The sequence below is a fragment of the Syngnathus typhle genome, linkage group LG3 (assembly GCF_033458585.1).
Source record: "Syngnathus typhle isolate RoL2023-S1 ecotype Sweden linkage group LG3, RoL_Styp_1.0, whole genome shotgun sequence".
Lineage (NCBI taxonomy): Eukaryota > Metazoa > Chordata > Actinopteri > Syngnathiformes > Syngnathidae > Syngnathus > Syngnathus typhle.
The window spans coordinates 17,322,973-17,342,565 of record NC_083740.1 but is presented as its reverse complement, the minus strand read 5'-3'; the positions used below and the strand labels follow the sequence as shown (position 1 = coordinate 17,342,565).

The 19,593-nt window shown below is 43.3% G+C and overlaps 1 protein-coding gene across 1 annotated transcript in view; it reads right to left on the bottom strand.

Moving 5' to 3' along the window:
* LOC133151160 (N-acetylgalactosaminyltransferase 7-like) overlaps positions 1-18,010 on the bottom strand; it is a 51,088-nt gene extending 33,078 nt beyond the window's left edge. The window contains exons 1-5 of the mRNA XM_061273946.1: positions 17,920-18,010; positions 17,100-17,418; positions 14,955-15,121; positions 7,280-7,410; positions 7,059-7,138 (exon numbers count right to left, since the gene is read on the bottom strand). Coding sequence (XP_061129930.1) covers positions 7,059-7,138; positions 7,280-7,410; positions 14,955-15,121; positions 17,100-17,418; positions 17,920-18,010 — 788 coding nt within the window. The remainder of the gene's footprint in view (positions 1-7,058; positions 7,139-7,279; positions 7,411-14,954; positions 15,122-17,099; positions 17,419-17,919) is intronic.
* Positions 18,011-19,593: the final 1,583 nt, after the last annotated feature.

Sequence of the window (19,593 nt, the reverse complement as noted above, 5' to 3'; positions counted from 1 at the left end):
AACCCCCAATCGGTACCCTCCTTTTCCTCTTTTCTGATTTAATTTTTGCAATCAAAATTACTCCAGAATTGAATGATTGTATTTGCAAGGGCATCAGTGAGTGGAATTGTTCAGTCTTTGGAGGATTGATATTTGTAATTTTATTTCATGCTTCTTCAATAAAAGAGTTGTATATACTCATTTAATTCGTTAATAGAGGGCGTCCTTCCAGAGACACAGTGTGGCTTTAGAAAGAACCGAAGTACACTGGACATGATTTTCACTGCCCGTCAAATCCAGGAGAAATGCAGGACCTCTACATCACCTTTATTGATCTCACCAAGGCCTTCGACACAGTTATCGCTCTGGAGCATACTCATTAAGTTTGGTGTTCCCCCCAAATTTCTCAGTATTTTAAAAGCAGGGAACTGTGTACTAGCTCCTGTGATCTTCAACGTCTTCTTGGCAGCAGCCACACTCCTATTCCATCAGTCCACCACGGAAGATAGAGGTGTCTCCATCGAGTTTTGCCTGGATGGGAGCGTATTCAATATCCGGTGCCTATGGGCAAAGACAAAGATGGCAGAGTCCAACTCCAGGAGCTGCAAAATGCAGACTACTGCGCACTCCTCGCCCACACACCTGATACCATGCAGTAGGCATTAGCCACCATGTCATTGGTCTACCGCTCATTAGGTCTGGTGATCAACACCCAAAAAACAGAAGTACTGATCCAGGAGAGGTGCCCATCCCCTATACCCCCAGTGTTTACCATCAGTGGCACACCCCTCAAGGTCATTGGGCAGTTTTGCTACCTCTGCAGTACTCTGACCTCAAGATGACGACATCCAGGCTCGTGTTAACTCAGCCTCCTCTGACTTTGGGAGACTGCGCTCTCAACGAAAATGTCAGTCTACAGGGTGGTGTGTCTCAACTCTGCTGTATGGGTCAGAAGCCTGGACAGTATACTGCGGACACATCCGCTGCCTTGATGCATTTAACATCAGATGCCTTCAACACATCCTTGGAATCACATGGCAGGACCAGGTTCTTCACATGGACATTTTACAGCGCGCTGAGTCCATAAGCATAGAGGAATCCTGGCACAGAGACAACTCCAGTGGGTTGGACACACCATTCGGATGCCACGACACCGATTGCCTCGTCAGGTCCTCTATGGTCAGCTCCTCTAAGCCAGCAGAAAGCCCGGAGGACAAAAGCCTCGGTATAAAGACCAACTGAAAGGGACACTGAAGAGGTGCAACATCAAACCCAATGAACTTGAGGCAGCTGCAGCTAACCGATCGCTGTGGCGCTCGCTGTGCCAAGGCAGGGTCATGTACCTAGAGGAGTGTCGAAAACAACACTAAGGGGACCTGCGGACACAATCCTGCAGTTCCAGAACCATACCAGCCCCCTGATCCAGGCCTTCCATGCCCTCATTGGGCCAGGACATGTGGCTACAGGATTGGACTTCATAGCCACATGGAATGGCATCGTCGCCGGCAACGATAGCCACGAATCAGATCAACAACAAGGAAACTACGTCATCTTCAACTACGATGGACCGCCTAAGCAAGCAAGCACATTTCTCAGAGGCACGCCCCATGCAATCAACGTATTTACATGCCGTTCTTCCGTCACTCATAAAGTACGCAAAAAGTTAAGCGTGAAGTGGCGAGGGATTACTGTAATAATGTCATGTGTCCTGACTCCTCCTGCACCAGTCCTCCCTCGCGCCCAGCCGGCTGCCGTGCCTCCTGCGCTTGTCCAGTCAGCACTCTCCTCAGAGGAATGCCCTGTGTGATTGTGTATTTGTGTATTTAAATGCCGTTCACCCGTCATTTATAAACCCACAAAATAGTGAAGCTGGAATAGGTGAAGCGGCAAGGGATCACCGTACTTTATTTTGAAACACTAATTTAACAAATTGTTAATGCAGCCTACCTTTAATTTCAGTGTTCTTTTGTTCTGTTGTTGTCTGTTCTGTTCTTGTCTTCTGTTGCCGCCATTGCCAAGGTGTTCAAGGAGTTTGTGATATGAGTGATTTGGAAAAATGAGCTGGAAACTCGATAACACTGTGAGACATCCGTTGTTTGTTCACACAATGTAAAATTCTGGTAATGTATAAGGCTCAGTAAGAATTTGAGGGTCAGAGCCAAAAGCAAAAGAGATAATACAGCCCCATGTTTTCTACTTTTTTTTTGCTACCCACTCCACGTAATGTCTGTCTATTTAAGCTGTGTTTCCCCTCAGATGCACTTGGTGTAGTCCATAATAGGTGGCACGAGAAGACTGAAATGTGATTATATGTGACATATGACAAACAATACAGCGGCTTGGTGGTACACTGGTAAGCACGTCTGCCTCACAGTTAGGAGGGTGCGGGTTCGATTTCGCCTTCAGACCTCCCTGTGTGGAGTTTGCATGTTCTCCCCGTGTCTGCGTGGGTTTTCTCCGGGCACTCTGGTTTTCTCCCACATCCCAAAAACATGTTCGGTAGGCCGATTGAACACTCCAATTGCCCCGAGGTGTGAGTGTGGATGGTTGTTTGTCTCTGTGTGCCCTGCGATTGGCTGGCAACAGGTTCAGGGTGTCCCCCGCCTCCTCCCCGATGACTGCTGAGATAGGCTCCAGCCTGCGGCCCCCATGGGGACAAGCGCTATAGAAATAACCAACAGTAAACAATAATGCAACATAGAAAACATACATGTGGTTCAAGTGGTTCTTAAATGTAAATGGTCTCAGTAATTGAAATTTGTTTTGGATGAATTTAAATCAACATTCTCACTTTCTTGGAGAAGATGGTAAGTGGTGAATAGACAAGACATTTTTTCCTGCTGCATTTTTGTATTTCACAAATTCAAAATTAATATTGAGACATTGGTATAGATATCCTCGATGATGTTACAATTTCAACTCTAAAAGGTCTTTCCATTGATTTTTCACTGCTTATCTGGAGTCAGATCGTGGGGGCAGCAGCTTCAGAAGGGAATCCCAAACTTCCCTGGCCCCAGCCATTTTGTACAGCTCATCTTAGGGCATCCCAAAGCATTCCAAGACCAACCTAGAGATATCGTCTCTCCAGCGTGTCCTGGATCGTCCAAGAGGCCTCCTTCCAGTGGGACATGCCCGGATCACTTCAACAGGGGAGGTGTTCGGAAGCATCCTAATCAGAGAACCGTCATCTCACCTGGCGCCTCTCAATGCGGAGGAGCAGCGGCTCAACTCAAGAGTCCCTCGCGGATGACCGAGTTTCTAGCTCTAAGGGAGCGCTCAGACACCCTGCGACGAAAGCGCCACTCTAAAAGCTATGTCGCCGATTTACATTTTGCTGTTGTACATTATGGCTAGACTTAATTACATTCATACATATCATACCCCCATCTCAGAATACAACAGGTTGAGGAAGGAGCGGAGTAACAAAGCATTTTTTAATCAATGTGTTTGTCTGTTAAAATATTTTTTTCAGGGTCTAACGAGGTACGTGGGGGAGTGGTTGAAACAACAGGGCACGCAAGGTGTGACGCGGTTAAAGATGAGATCTCACATTGTAGTCTTGATGGAAAAACGGAAGAATATTGCAGTTTGGTCAATGATCTGTGTCATTATTGTGCCTCGTGTTGTATTTGCCAAATTCTTCCCCTTCCTTACTGTTTAATGCACAGTGCCATGTTGGAACGGATGACATTATGACGTTGACAGGGCCATTGCTTTGACCCCCAAACCATCCGCTATGGCGTGGTAGGCAGATCACTTGACTATGGATGGTAATCTTTTTTTTTAAATCACTAGGTGACCTTAAAAAGCTGCATAAAAGAAAAAAACAATTGCATACATAAAAACATATGCTTGTTCTAACTTTACTGTACGTAAAGCAAGGCAGAAATCTTGGTTATCAGTGCACGCACACGTTCGCACGTACATGCACACGCACACATACACACACAGATGCACTCACAAACACACACACACACACACATACTGGGTGGAGTCGCGTGGGCAGCAGCTTCAGCAGGGAAGCCCAGACTTCCTTTTCCCAGGCCACTACGTCCAGCTCATCCCAGAGGATCCCAAAATTTTCCCAGGCCAGCTGAGAGTCTCTCTAGCATGTCATCGGTCATTCCCGGAGTCTCCTGCCGGTGGGACATGCCCAGAACACCTCATCAGGGTGGCGTCCAGGAGGCATCCTAATGAGATGCACGAGCCATCTCATCTGGCTCCTTTCAACATGGAGGAGCAGTGGCCCGACAGAGTCCCTCTCGGATGGCCGAGCTACTCACCCTATCTCGAAGGGAGACCCCGGACAGTGGCACAACAGAGACCCTCTTGAATGACCGAGGTTCTCACTGTATCTCTAAGTACCCTTGAGGAGCCAACTGAGGGTGTAGAGCTGGTCCACTGTTCCACGGCCAGGACGAAAACCACATTGCTCCTCCTTAATCTGAGATTCAACCTCCTGACAGACCCTCCTCTCTGGCACCCCTAAATAGACCATACCAGGGAGGCTGATAACTGTGATTCCTCTGTACTAGTTGGAACACATCCTTCGGTCCCTTCCCCGGTCTGCAAATCCAGAGGCAATGTCCACACAATGTTGAAGAGGCGTGTCAGCCAAGACAGCTCACAACATCTAAAGCCTTCAGGAACTCCGGGCGGTCTTATCCACCTCCGGGTCCCTGCCAACGAGGAGCTTTTTATCCACCTCGGTGACTTCAACCCCAGAGATAGGAAGGTCCAGTTCAGAGTATCCAGGCTCTGCTTCCTCAATGTACTTAATCCACACAAAGGGCGTACCTTATTAGTGTGACGGTGAAAGCCTTCAAACACCATTCATTTTATTAGTGAAGCCGAACATCATTCTGTAGCATTCCCCAAGGATTTATTGAGCTTCTTCGCCTTCACTCGCAATTTCTCCAGAAATTGCTAATTCTAGTTGTTAATCGATTTTCATAGACAAAATCAAAGTCCTCATTTTCTCTATCCGAATCAAACAGTTGGACAAGTTCGCCATTAAACATCCTAAGTTCTCTTTTGTTCTCCCCTCAGAGCCAGACTCGTCACATTGCTCTTCTGCAATGATCCAGGCTTTCCATAAAGCTTGAATTGTGCCTCATAAGCATGTGTCTTTGTTGATGCCATTTTAGAGGGTCCTAATGCTGTTTGCTTGGCACAAACCGATATTTGTTTATCAATCGCGGCGGAGATACGTAACTGTATTCTCGGAGTGCTTCACTGCCGAGCTTTGAATTTTACATGATTTTACGTAATGTCCTTTGATTGCTTCATCGGGTTACATCTACATATTACGTCCCTGTGGCAGCAGACACACAGCAACATTTACGGATTTTGGAATTCGGTCCACACGAGAGGTGCACCTTAGTAAAAATTTGCTTGCGAGCCAGATCAAACAATCAAAAGAGCCACACAAGCCCTAGGTTCCCCATCCCTGTTCGAGGATCAGTGGGACACGCAACCTCCTCCACCAACGTAAGATGACAACTCACAGAGGCAGAAATATAGCCTCCGGCTAATTTGTCATTGTGACATTTGTCATTGTGACAAGCCTACAAATAAATAATGCAGATAATAAAGAGTACCGTAATATTCAGACTATAAGTCGCTCCGCAGTATAAGTCGCACCAGCCATAAAATGCCCAAAAATGTGAAAAAAAAACATATATAAATCGCTCAGGAGTATAAGTCGCATTTTGGGGGGCAATTTATTCGACAAAATCCAACACCAAGAACAGACATGAACGCGCAACAACAGGCTAAACGATACGGTATGCTAACACAAACGAGGAGCTGAGAACGAGCCTGACGTAACATTCAGTGATTTAAAAACAACTATTACATAAATAACACGTTTATAAAACCATCTGTGTCACTCCAATTCATTAAATCCATCGATCGTCCTTTGTCAACAATGCCGTGTGCCGCGCCGCAGTTCAAATTATTCCACAGGCCCATACAACGATATATAAACTATATTTTAAATAACTATCACATAAACAACAATATTATCAAACCATTTGTGTCACTCCAAATCATTAAATCCATCGATCAAATTTCTCGTCTTTTATCGATCGTCCTTTGTGTGCCGCGCCGCAGTTCAAATTATTCCACAGGCCCATACAACGATATATTAACTATATTTTAAATAACTATCACATAAACAACAATATTATCAAACCATTTGTGTCACTCCAAATCATTAAATCCATCGATCAAATTTCTCGTCTTTTATCGATCGTCCTTTGTGTGCCGCGCCGCAGTTCAAATTACTCCACAGGCCCATACAACGATATATTAACTATATTTTAAATAACTATCACATAAACAACAATATTATCAAACCATTTGTGTCACTCCAAATCATTAAATCCATCGATCAAATTTCTCGTCCTTTATGTCATCCTGGTGACAGAGGACATGTCCAGAGGATATGGCGCTTTAAAGTGTTAATTACTTTAATTGATTTTTTCTCTATATTTTTCATGTTTTGAATATGTTCAAGATAAAGATATCAAAGCATGTGAAGTGATCAACTATACTAAAAAGAACTTGTGAAGTGGTCAACTATACTTGTAAGTAAGTGATGTGTTAATGATCAAGTAAAAATTTGTGAAAAAAAAACATATATAAGTCGCTCCTGAGTATAAGTCGCCTCCCCACCCAAACTATGAAAAAAAACGTGACTTATAGTCCGAAAATTACGGTACACATAGTAAAATGAAGGGTGCGTTTGAAAATATGCTCCGAGCGCGCACCAAAACTGTGTGACAGTGCGCACAGTAAGCGTTCCAACTGGGGACACGTTGCACCAATCCTGGCTGTGTTCTGAAATGAATGGGAGCAAAGCGCCCTCTACCATTCTGAACACACCAACTCTCAGAGTACTGCAGGGGCATCGGATCCTAATATCCTAATAACGCATCCTAATATATTTTATGAAGCCTCAGCTTCTTTATCACCAGTCTTAGATTTCTGGGGAAACCCTGAACTATTATCATCATTCATCTCGCATTGTGATTTAAAGGTGTTCTCTGACTTTTTAATTACTTAATCACTGTTACCTGTCCTCTGAAATTGGAGCAACCAATGGAGCATACCAGTTGATCCCAACCTCACAGTGAGCATCCAAGTATATTAGCACCTAAAAAAAACACAAAGACAGAATTATTTTAGTATTTTTATTTATTTATAATATTAAACCACTCAGTTTAAAATGGTCCAATTGCTTGCTACAGCAACAATCCTGAGCAATACATCTGAAGAATTAGTAACAGTGAGATACCTGTCCCTTTGTCGCCTTCTTTGCTCCAATACTTCGTGCCTGGATGAGGCCTTCTCTCTTCTCATTTCTGAAAAGTTTCACCAGACCATTCCACTGCTTGACGTAGATCTCCAAACGTTCCTTCAAATGGACTTCACAAAGAGGGAATTTCATTATTCCGTTGGAAAAAAAAGTAGAAACACATGGAGGTTGGGAGAATCTTATTGGCTATTTTGAGGTAAAATTTCACACATGCAAACTTTTTTCAAAATATAATAAATTTTCTAAAATGGCACAAGCAAATAAATCTCTTAAGACCTGACAGACATAGTCAACTGAAATCTGAACGTTTAACATTTTTACGCTAGTTATCTGGGAGACCTCTGCTTTGACGTGTCCAGAAAATCCAATAGTCATTTATGCCTCTTTTTCTGCACATTGAGGCTCGGAATTAACATACACAGAAACAGATCATGTTGGCACTCGTTGGAAAATAGATAGAATAGAAATAATCATTGATTAGCAAATACAAATACCGTAAATTTCTGACTATAAGCCGCAACTTTTTTCCAAAATTTTGAACCCTGTGGCTTATAGCCCAGTGCGGCTTATATAGGATTTTTTTCCATGATTTTTGTGATGACTTGATCACTTTTATACACTTGTAAAAAGGCTGTGGACCGCTGTTGTGCGGCACTGCTTTGGTGGGCGGAGGGATACGTGACACAGTCACTGGGAAGAAAAGTGGTGTGTTGATCGCATGTCCATCCGCCAGGCAAATAGTGCTGTATAATTCACACAAAGAAGAGACAGAACGAGATCAAGACGGACATTACTGAAAGGAAGCTTTTATACACAAACCATCATTATGGCGGGCTTATATAGGATTTTTTCCATGATTTTTGTGATGACTAATACACTTATACACTCGTAAAAAGGCCGTGGACCACTGTTGTGTGGCACCGCTTTGCTGGACGGAGGGATATGTGACACGGTCACTGGGGAGAAGAGTGGTGTGTTGATCCCATGTCAATCCGCCAGGCAAACAGTGCCGTATAATTCACACAAAGAAGAGACAGAAAGAGATCAAAATGGACATTACTGAAGAAAGGAAGCTTTTATACACAAACCCTCATTATGGGGGATAAAAGAAATGCATATGATGCCGCTTTTAAGTTAAAGGCAGTTGATTTGGCGCTTAACGTAGGCCAGGGGTGTCCAAACTACGGCCCGCGGGCCAACTGCGCCCCGCGGTCCAGTTTTTATTGGCCCGCAGCAAATTCTGAAAACATAATTGAATATGGCCCGCACAAGAAGCTTGAGCTCAAGAAATGGCTGCAACCCAACCAAATTATTCCACAGGCCCATATATCAAATTCCTATTACCGTTTTTTTCCGTGTATAGTGCACCCCCATGTATAATACGCACTCTAAAAATGGCATGCTGATGCTGGAAAAAAGCCTGTACCCATGTATAATACGCACCCAATTTTTATGATTTTTTAATTTTTTATTTATTTTTTTATTTTATTTTTTTAAGTCTCAATAATCGTCACACACGCAGGGAGGCAATGGGTCCCATTTTTATAGTCTTTGGTATGGTCTTAACTAGGCTGGATGTAATTTTTTTTTTTGGCGTTGATTTCACCGACTGCCCGTAAACGCACCACCGCGCTCCGTGCGCGCATGTGAAAAAGGCGTGCGGACGTGAAAAAGGCGGCTCTGTATGGGAGAGACGTTGAAGAGGAATAAAAACACCCTTGGAAACCAAAACTTGCCCCTCGTCGTGACTCGGAGCCGCAACAAATGTTTCGGATTTGTGTAGGGTACATTGTGACAGACAGCAAACGAGCAGGTGATCGAGCAAGCCTTGTCTGATACGAGAGCATTGCGGTCGTATGGAGCGTGTTTGAAGTGAACAGCAGAGACGAAAGGAACAAGGCAAAGTGTTGTGAAATAAAATATTACCTGTAATACGCATTTTGTTATTTGCTGATTGAAACTGCAAATTAAACTGTGAATTGAAACTAATAGGTGGAGAACTGAACTCTCGCTCTTTATATAGCTGACGTGTCTTGCGCAACCGTTCTGCGCATCTGTAATGGCGGCCTCCGTATGACGTCCGGTCCGCGATGGAGATTAAAAAACAAACAATATTTGACAATAACACACCATCAAGGATTGCACCATCGCATCAAACGATGTGTCATCAATTATGAATTTTACTAAGTGTGTTGGGCAGGATGGCTGAATGCGATGCGCGATTGACAACAAACAAGAAGAAAGGTGATTTCAAGTTTTATTTCGAGGGAGATTTGTCATGTCTCGTCCCCAGTTTTGCTATGTGTCTAGGTTGCCATAGGTTCTGTTCGCGTCGCCCCTCTCTTCCTGTGTCACCTCAATCGATGTAACGCGTTTTGTATTTAAGTCCTGTCTGCCCCTCGCTCACCGTCGGATCATTGCATGTGTTACTGTCATGATGTCTGTTTGGTTTCTGTTCCTGTCTTTGGTAATGTCACCCTGTCTTTTTGTTCCACGACTTTGTCGGTCAGTCCTGTTGTTGGTTTTGTTGTACCATGACTTTCTTTAAAAAAAAAAAAAAAAAAAAATTAAAAATTTTTTGTACCCATGTATAATGCGCACCCCAGATTTTAGGACAATAAATTAGTTAAATTTTGCGCACTATACACGGAAAAAAACGGTATATAAACAACAATATTATCAAACCATCTGTGTCACTCCAAATCAGCGGTGGCCAACCCGCGGCTCGCGAGCCGCATGCGGCTCTTTGGCTGGTTTCATGCAGCTCTTTTACATTCATATCAACATTTGTGTTTATTTTTCGTGCGTAATTGCTTCGCTTGAGTTCAATATGGTATTTGGGTCAAACGCGCGCGAGGTGAAATCCCGCAAAGGAGGATGGACAAACCCATTTGAGGAGTGTCAATTTCGCTCTCAAAATGGCAAGGAAAAAATACACAGCTAAACGAATATATGACGATGAACACAGGGCAGAGTGATTGGTTTTGCTGGCTTTTTAATGAATGGCGACTGTGACTACGGGGGGCCATTAGGTCCAGAAAAGCTGACAAGACGCTAAGCCAGGGGTGGTCAACCCGGCCAAAATGGCAAGGAAAAAATGCACAGCTAAACGAATATATGACGATGAACACAGGACGTTTTTAACAGAGTTAAAGTTGTTTTTTGTTGAACGCTATGGCAAGCCATTCTGCCTGATATGTCGGACGTCATTAGCGCATTTAAAAGCTTCAAATGTTCAGCGCCACTTCAGCTCACTTCATGCCAATATCGATAAGGACTTTGCAAAAGGGACTGAATTTCGCAAGCACAAGTTTGGACACTTTGAAAAATCAGGCAGAAAAATAGGTACAGTTTTTCAAAAAAATTACGAAGCACTCAGAGACTGTCACACTTGCATTGTTTCAACTGGCTTGGAACATTGCACGGGCTAAAAAGCCATACAAAGAAGTGGAGTTTGTTAAAATATGCCTCAGTGACGTTATTGAAATCTCGTCTCCTGAAAACGACAAACTAAAACGAATGGTCTGTCCCGCCACACATAGAAAGTGAAAAAACTTATTATGTTTTTGTTTGTGGAATTTGTTGAACTGAGAGTTTGTCTGTGTGAAACAATGCACACAATGTTCATTGTTGAAAATGTGGTCTTTGGTCTGTGGTTTTAGTACTGTAGGAGTCAATTTATCATTATCGTGTTGGTGCGTGACAAAATAATGTCACACAATAAATATGGCTGAGCAGATGGGTGTGTGTGTGTGTGTGTGTGTGTGTCTGTGTGTGTGTGTGTGTGTGTGTGTGTGTGTGTGCGTGCGTGCGTGTTTGTGTGAGTGGGGGGGGGGGTCATGTGTGCTCATGTGTATGATGTGGCTCTTTGCGATGACAGTAAAAAATGTGGCTCTTAGTCTCTGACTGGTTGGCCACCCCTGCTCCAAATCATTAAATCCATCGATCAAAATTTTCGCCCTTTATGTAAACAAACGGCGTGTGCGCCGCGCCGCTGACGTTGTCAGTTGCAGTTCAAATTACAGTAATCCCTTGCTACATCGCGGTTCGTTCATCGCGGTTTCACTACATCGCAGATTTTTTAATTCTGAAAATTTTTGAATAATTTCACATATAAGTATAAATTGCCCCTCCCCCACCAAAACTATGAAAATACATAAATGTGACTTATAGTCCGAAAAATACCGTATATGTGTAGCTCTCTAGTTGAATGTAACTTAGTGCTTGGTGCATGAATAAAATTAGCATGAACAGACCCTCATCATGGAAAAAGCTAGAAGAAATACATAAAAGCAACAATGAAAGCGAGACTGAGAAAGTGTGTGGCGAAGCACTGAGGAGGAAGACTTCGATGGTTTCAGTGCACAGGAGGAAGATGAAGACGACGGCTCTCAGTGACCTTAACTGGTATGTTTTTTAAAACCAGCCCTGTTAGTGCTGTGCTACCGTGTTGCTGCTTTGTTACCGCCGCATCTCAGTGACTTTTACCGGTATTTTTTTTTTTATCTAGCCCTATTAGTGCTGTGTTACTTCCGTGTTGCTGCAGTATTACTGCCACGTCACAGGCATTGTTTGGAAAGAAATGTTAAGGTATGTCATGGAAACTTTAAAAAGGGGTTCTGTGTACTGTCTTTCTTTGTAAATAACTCACGTGCACATGCTGCTTTTAGTACGGTGTGGCTTATTGATGAAAAAAACAAAATTTTCCACTGAGTTTATAATCACGTGAGGCTTAAAGTCCAGAAATTACGGTATATAATGATTAAGTTGTTGTGCTTTTTTGAGAATTTTTGCCATAAACAGAAGATTTGAAACTGGCATATGATTATTGAGACAGTCCGGGTCGAGGTTTGGTCACTTAACTAATGGTTGAATAATAGCGATTTTAAAGGCTGTTGGCACACCGCCAGAGGAGACGAACAAATCAATTGAATTTTTAAGGTCCTAAAATCTAAAATAGTTTGTTAATGAGTTTGCCGGGAAGCGGGTCGAGTAAGCAAGTTATCTGTTTAGCCGCACTAACCAGCTGTGTAAGGCTTTCAGGGGATGCATTTTTTAAATCGGAGAGGGTTGTCACAGTGTCAGCCTTATTCATATTAACTACAGTGGAGCAAAAAAGTATTTAGTCAGCCACCAATTGTGCAAGTTCTCCCACTTAAAAGATGAGAGATGCCTGTAATTTTTATCATAGGTACACTTCAACTATGAGAGACAAAATGAAAAAAAAATCCAGAAAATCACATTGTCTGATTTTTAAAGAATTTATTTGCAAATTATAATGGAAAATAAATACAGTCAAACCTTGGTTTTCGAACATCCCGGTTCTCGAACAAATCGGAATTAGAATGAAAAATTAGAGATTTTTTTTGCTTCGGTTGTCGAACAAAATTCGGAGGTCGAACCTCGCGAGATGAGCCGAAAGGATCCGAGAAAACCCGACCGCGCGGCCCGGATGCCAACTGACTCCGTTATTGTATTTTCGTTACTTTGAGGATTGTATTAACCCCTAATCATGCCTCCAAAGAAAGCAAGTGGGAGCAGTAAAGCCATCCTAAAACACAAAGATGGATCAAATTAAGCTATCTGCGCACTAAGGTCCACTTAAATTTTGGAAAGTACATCAGGACTGTAAAAATATTTTCTAAATTTCAGCGACGGCTCTATCACAATAATGCGACCAGCACGGTGCAGTTGCGCGGTCGGCAGGCGCGCTACGGTTGCGCGTTCGGCGGTGCGCTGCAATTCGCGATCGGACAAAAATGCACAAATGAAAAAATGGTTAAAAAAACGGATTAAAAAATGTTCCATTATTTGTAATGGGAAAAATAGATTCAGAATTCGAACCGATTCACTTCTCGAACCGCCTTCTGGAACGGATTGTTGTCGAAAACCGAGGTTTGACTGTATTTGGTTAATAATGGCCTTGATTTGGGGCTCCATGCAAAATGTCATGCATGGGTTCAAAATGATCACAAGAACGGTGAACAAAAATCCCAGAACCACATGGGGGGACCTAGTGAATGACCTGCAGAGAGCTGGGAACAAAGTAAGAAGACCACCATCGGTAACACACTACGTCGCCAGAGACTCAAATCCTGCAGAGCCAGACGTGTCCCCCTGCTTAAGCCAGTCCATGTCCAGGCCCATCTGAAGTTTGCGAGAGAGCATTTGGATGATCCAGAAGAGGATTGGGAGAATGTCATATGGTGTGATGAAACCAAAATAGGACTCTCTGGTAACAACTCAACTCGTCGAGTTTAGAGGAGAAAGAATGCAGAGTTGTATCGAAAGAAGAAGAAGAAATTCTCTGTCCCACAGTGTCCACACCCCAGAGAGCGTACATGAAAGACAGAAAAACTTGTTCAGCGAAAAGAGAACACTGCTGGGAGGGTGCCACGACAGCACCATCAAAGAAAATGAACAAATACGACAAGACAAAAACCATCAAAGCATCATGACAAAAAAGCTGTAGCAAAGGACACATACAACACCTGTAACTGCAGGCTGGTGACAAGCCTAAACAATATAAATGGTCCCGAGGTACGCCACACACAGCCCGACCCCAAATACCCAGAAGAACACTCAAAAACACACGAGAAAGCCTCCATAGGTCCCATGAACTGGCGCAGAGGCAGTTCAGCGATTCGGTGCGACCCGATGGAGGGTGGTTGTGATCCGTCAAAACCTCTCAAAACACGCAAACGTACGGGCAGCGTCCTGGGCACTCAGGCGAGGTAGATGCAGATGGTGTGCATCGTCATCATGGGGCATGCACGATGAAGGTCGGCCACATCCAGGATCCGACAAGCATGAGGGCCCAGGTCAATATCGTCCGGATGAGCGGGACAATTGAGTCACACCGGTCACAACCGACGCGCGCAGCCATCGACCAGGTACAGGACAAATATCTGCCCATGCCGAGCCGATCTGCACATAGCAAGGTGCGGTGGTAGGCTTCGGCGTCGTCGAGTGGACAGCCAAACCTGGGACGGCCACGACTGTGGCCACACATCACATTACAGATAAAGAGAAAGGGGGAAAGAAAGATAAAAAGAGAGAAAAGGGAAACACTGCTGAGAGGCTGCCGCTCACGGTAGTGCCATCAGTTGTTTTTCTTTTTTAGTTTTTATTGGGAGTTATGACCAGGGGATATCGAGAATAATTGTCAACTGCCATGCCCTTTGAGACATGTTTGTTATTAAGGGCTTCATAAATAAAATTGACTTGTCTTGACCTGCTATGCTTGCGACCGCCATGTCCAACGTGAAGATGCAGTGTTTGATTAATAATTTCCGTGACAGTGATTGCATTGTCCGTTTTTTTAAATACATTATTTTATATAACAGCATTGAGCCATTAGTGTTGGCCTCTGTGAGGTCTTCTATTGTTTTTGTTTTTTTTGGGGAATCTTCATTTTTCTGTGCAAGGATGCACCCCAATTCACCAAACTTGGCAAACGCATCGGCACTTGTGAAAACGTTTGTATTTTTAAGTTATAAAAAAAGAAAACAAAATGGCTTTACAGCATCACCTAGAGTGGAAAAATAAAAAAACGTTTGAAAGAGAAAATTGGGAGGCACATATAACGCAGACAAAAATTTGAAATACAATATGGCGTGGGCAGGGCATCAAACTTTAGAGAAAGGAAACCCACCTTTATTGCTGAAGTCATCTATCATGACAATTTCAGCTAAGTATTTCCTGGGAGTCCTCTTGATGACACTGTGGATGGTTCTCATTAAGGTAGACCAGCCTTCATTATGGAAGACTATCACCACACTGGAGGTCAGGAGTCTTTCATCATAATGCCAGTACTTGCACCTGTATTAATAGCAAGGAATCCCAATGTTAAGAATTGATTTGACGTTGCATGGTTGTTCGTAAAAAGTGAAAACAAGCATTATTATGGAAAAATATCCTCGTCTGTTAGCAATATCTTAACTTTTTCAAAACAAAAAGACCCAACAGCTCAACATTGTGTAATGTTGGGATGGTTGACTATCAATGCCAGATATTGGTATTGCTCTCGATAATGGCTTAACGGTAATTAATGCTTTGTGTGGTTATCAAAATTTGTTCAATTTTCTAGCGTTATTTCTATGTTTACAAGCAGGGGTACACATAAAAATTTGCAGTGGTTCTCAAATCAGCAACAGAGTTTGTTGTGTTGTGCTAATTTTTAGATAAACAAAAACCTTCGGGACATCTGGACAATACTTGTCGTTAATATGTATACTGTCATATATACTATGTCAGTTAATAAAATTGAATGAACTTTTATTTACAGTTTTTATCTCTGTTTTAATACAGTGCAACCATGTATTTTGTGGAATTGGAGAGAGAATTTGATTGTGCCCCTTGTGGAGTTGCATGTGTGCGTGTTTTTTTGTGTGGGTGGGTTGTGCTTCAGGACTACGGGGTACCGAACCAATGGATAAGGGCGGTTTGAACCTTATACAACCAATGGCCGCATTTCTTGCAATAAATCAGATCGTTTTCCAGTGAGGGTTCTACCGCATTTCATGCAATAAATCAGACCTGTTTCCACTGAGGTTTGGACTACCATGGTTGCCCTTTGTCACAGATTTTGTTCATAATCCTTTATGGACTGAATTTCTAGGCGTAGCCGAGGTGTTGAATGGGTCCGGTTTTGTGGCCTCAGTATTACGTATATCTCTGCTTTTTGCGGTGCTGCTGTTGGCTTCTTCAAGCCGTGATCTCCAACTCTTACTGGAGTGGTTCACAGCCAGGTGTGAAGCGGTTGTGATTAAAATCAACAACTCCAAATCAGAGACCATGTTCCTCATTGAATATGGGTGGGGAGGAGATCTTGCCCCAATTTTGTTCAAGTATCTTAGGGTCTCGTTCACGAGTGAGGGCAGGATGGTGTGGCAGATTGATGTAGCGTCTGCTGTGACTCTGTACCGTTCTGTTATGGTGATGAACAGGCTGAGCCGAAAGACAAAATTCTATATTTACCGGTCGATCTATGTTGCCACCCTCAACTATGGTCACGAGCTGTGGGTTGTGACGAAAAGAGCCCGGACACAAGCGGCCGAAATAAGTTTCTTCCGCATGGTGTCCGGGCTCTCCCCAAGAGATAAGGTCAGAAGCTAAGTCATCCCGGGGGGACAAAGGAGTCTGCATCGAGAGGATCCAGATGAGGTGACTCGGGCATCTTATTAAGATGCCCCCTTGACGCCTCCCTGGTGGGGTGTTCCGGGTATGTCCCATTGGAAGGAGGCCCTTACTGGAAACACATCTGATTCATTGCAAGAAATGCAGACATTGGTTGTATAGGGTTAAAAATGCCTTTATCCATTGGTTCGGTACCCTGTCGTCCTGAAGCACAACGCACCCACACAAAAAACACACACACATGCAACTCCACAAGGGGCATGATCAAATTCTCTCTCCAATTCCACAAAACACATGTAGAGTGGCCTGGGCTAACTTCCATGCACTGTCGACAACCCTGCTAACGGTGTGGAGCTGGTCCAGCGTTCCATGACCATGGCTGGTCCACCATTCCATGGCCAGGACAAAATCCATACTGCTTCTCCTGAATCTGAGATTCAACCTGTCGACAAACCGTCCTCTCGAGCACCTCTGAATATAACTTACCAGGGAGTCTGTGGATTCTAGTTGGAATATACCCTCCGATCCAATTGAATATACTAGGTTGGAAATAATTTGCACATCACGGTATTATATTTTCACTCAACAATCCCAATTCAGTGGAATTTGGGTTTGTAATAGTAGTGCAGCATAAAAACACAGAATGAGTAACAGGACTTACTCTTCATGACGTATATCTCGAATGGTCCTGTCCAATGATATCATATCACTCGCAACCATGTTGAAGCCAAACTCTTTGATGGATGCATGGATGGCTTCTTTGTATTCTGGGCCCAGAACAAATGGCTTAGCTCCTTCTCCTAGGCCACCCGGAAAACCTAGAGGCTCAGGTTCTTTGGGTTCAAAGTTTCCGAGAACTCCTTTCTTGAGGATGGGGGCATTGTAATAGTGGACGTTGGGTCGAAACGTTGCATACTGTTGCTGGATGGCCTGCTTCTCATTTGGATGCACCTTGGGAGTCTGCACATGGTTGCCCCTTGCTGAAGATAAAACCAAAAAAACATGTCAAATTATTACCCAATCTCAAACATTGAATTAACAAGAGCAAAATTATCAAAAAGGGATGGGCAATACGGATTTCAAAATATTTCAATAAATGAATTTAATGATTTATTTAAATTAAATTAATGTCATTTACAGTATCTCACAAAAGTGAGTACACCCCTCTCATTTGTGCAATGTTTTAATTATATCTTGTCATGTACAACACTGAAGAAATTACACTTGGAGAATGTTAAGTAGTCACTGTAGAGCTTGGATAGCAAAGTAAATGTAATATTACTTCAAAGTAACTCAAAATACAGCAATTAATGTGTAAAATGCTGTCAACAAAAGTAACTGAAAATATCAAAATTGGACCCAAATGTCAATATTCTGTGTGGCCACCATTATTTTCCAGCACCGCCGTAACCCTTTTTAGGCATAGAGTTCAATAGAGCTTCACAGGTCGCCGCTGGAATCTTCTTCCATGATGACATCACGAAGCTGGTGGATGTTGGAGAACTTATGCTCCTCCACCTTCCATTTGAAGATGCCCCACAGATCTTCAATAGGGTTTAAGTCTGGGGACATGCTCTACCAGTCCATCACCTTCACCCTCAGCTTCTTTAGGAAGACAGTGGTCTTGGAGGTGTGTTTGGGGTCGTTATCGTGTTGGAATACTGCTCCGCGGCCCAGTTTACGGAGGGAGGGGATCATGCTCTGCTTCAGTATTCCACAGTACTGAAAGGAAGCTTTTATACACAAACCATCATTATGGCGGGCTTATATAGGATTTTTTCCATGATTTTTGTGATGACTAATACACTTATACACTCGTAAAAAGGCCGTGGACCACTGTTGTGTGGCACCGCTTTGCTGGGCGGAGGGATATGTGACACGGTCACTGGGGAGAAGAGTGATGTGTTGATCCCATGTCAATCCGCCAGGCAAACAGTGCCGTATAATTCACACAAAGAAGAGACAGAAAGAGATCAAAATGGACATTACTGAAGAAAGGAAGCTTTTATACACAAACTCTCATTATGGGGGATAAAAGAAATGCATATGATGCCGCTTTTAAGTTAAAGGCAGGTGATTTGGCGCTTAACGTAGGCCAGGGGTGTCCAAACTACGGCCCGCAGGCCAACTGCGCCCCGCGGTCCAGTTTTTATTGGCCCGCAGCAAATTCTGAAAACATAATTGAATATGGCCCGCACAAGAAGCTTGAGCTCAAGAAATGGCTGCAACCCAACCAAATTATTCCACAGGCCCATATATCAAATTCCTATTATATAAACAACTATATTATCAAACCTTCCATTTGAAGATGCCCCACAGATCTTCAATAGGGTTTAAGTCTGGGGACATGCTCTACCAGTCCATCACCTTCACCCTCAGCTTCTTTAGGAAGACAGTGGTCTTGGAGGTGTGTTTGGGGTCGTTATCGTGTTGGAATACTGCTCCGCGGCCCAGTTTACGGAGGGAGGGGATCATGCTCTGCTTCAGTATTCCACAGTACATGTTGGCATTCATTGTTCCCTCAATGAACTGTAGTTCCCCAGTGCCAGCAGCACTCATACAGCCCCAGACCATGACGCTCCCACCACCATGCTTGACTGTAGGCAAGACACACTTTCAAAGTCAAAGTCTGCTTTTTTGTCAATTTCTTCACATTGTCTCTGTACTCTTCACCTGGTTGCCACCACACACGCTGGACTTAGTCTGCTTGTCTTCAGGATATGGATATGGGTTACTAGAACCATGGCCTGTGGTCTGATGAGACCAAGATAAACATATTTGGTTCAGATGGTGTTAAGGGTTAAAAGGGTTACGGCGGTGCTGGAAAATAATTGTAGCCACACAAAATATTGACATTTGGGTCCATTTTTGACATTTTCAGTTGGGGTGTACTCACTTTTGTTGCCAGCATTATACACATTCATTGTTGTGTTTTGAGTTACTTTGAAGTAACAATACATTTACTTTGCTATCCAAGCTCTACAGTGACTACTTAACATTGTCTCAAAGTGTCATTTCTTCAGTGTTGTCCAATGACAAGATATAATTAAAACATTGCAGAAAAGAGGGGGGTTAGGGTTAGGGTTCACTTTTGTGGGATACTGTATATATCATTACCGTAATTTTCGGACTATAAGTCGGTCCGGAGTATAAGT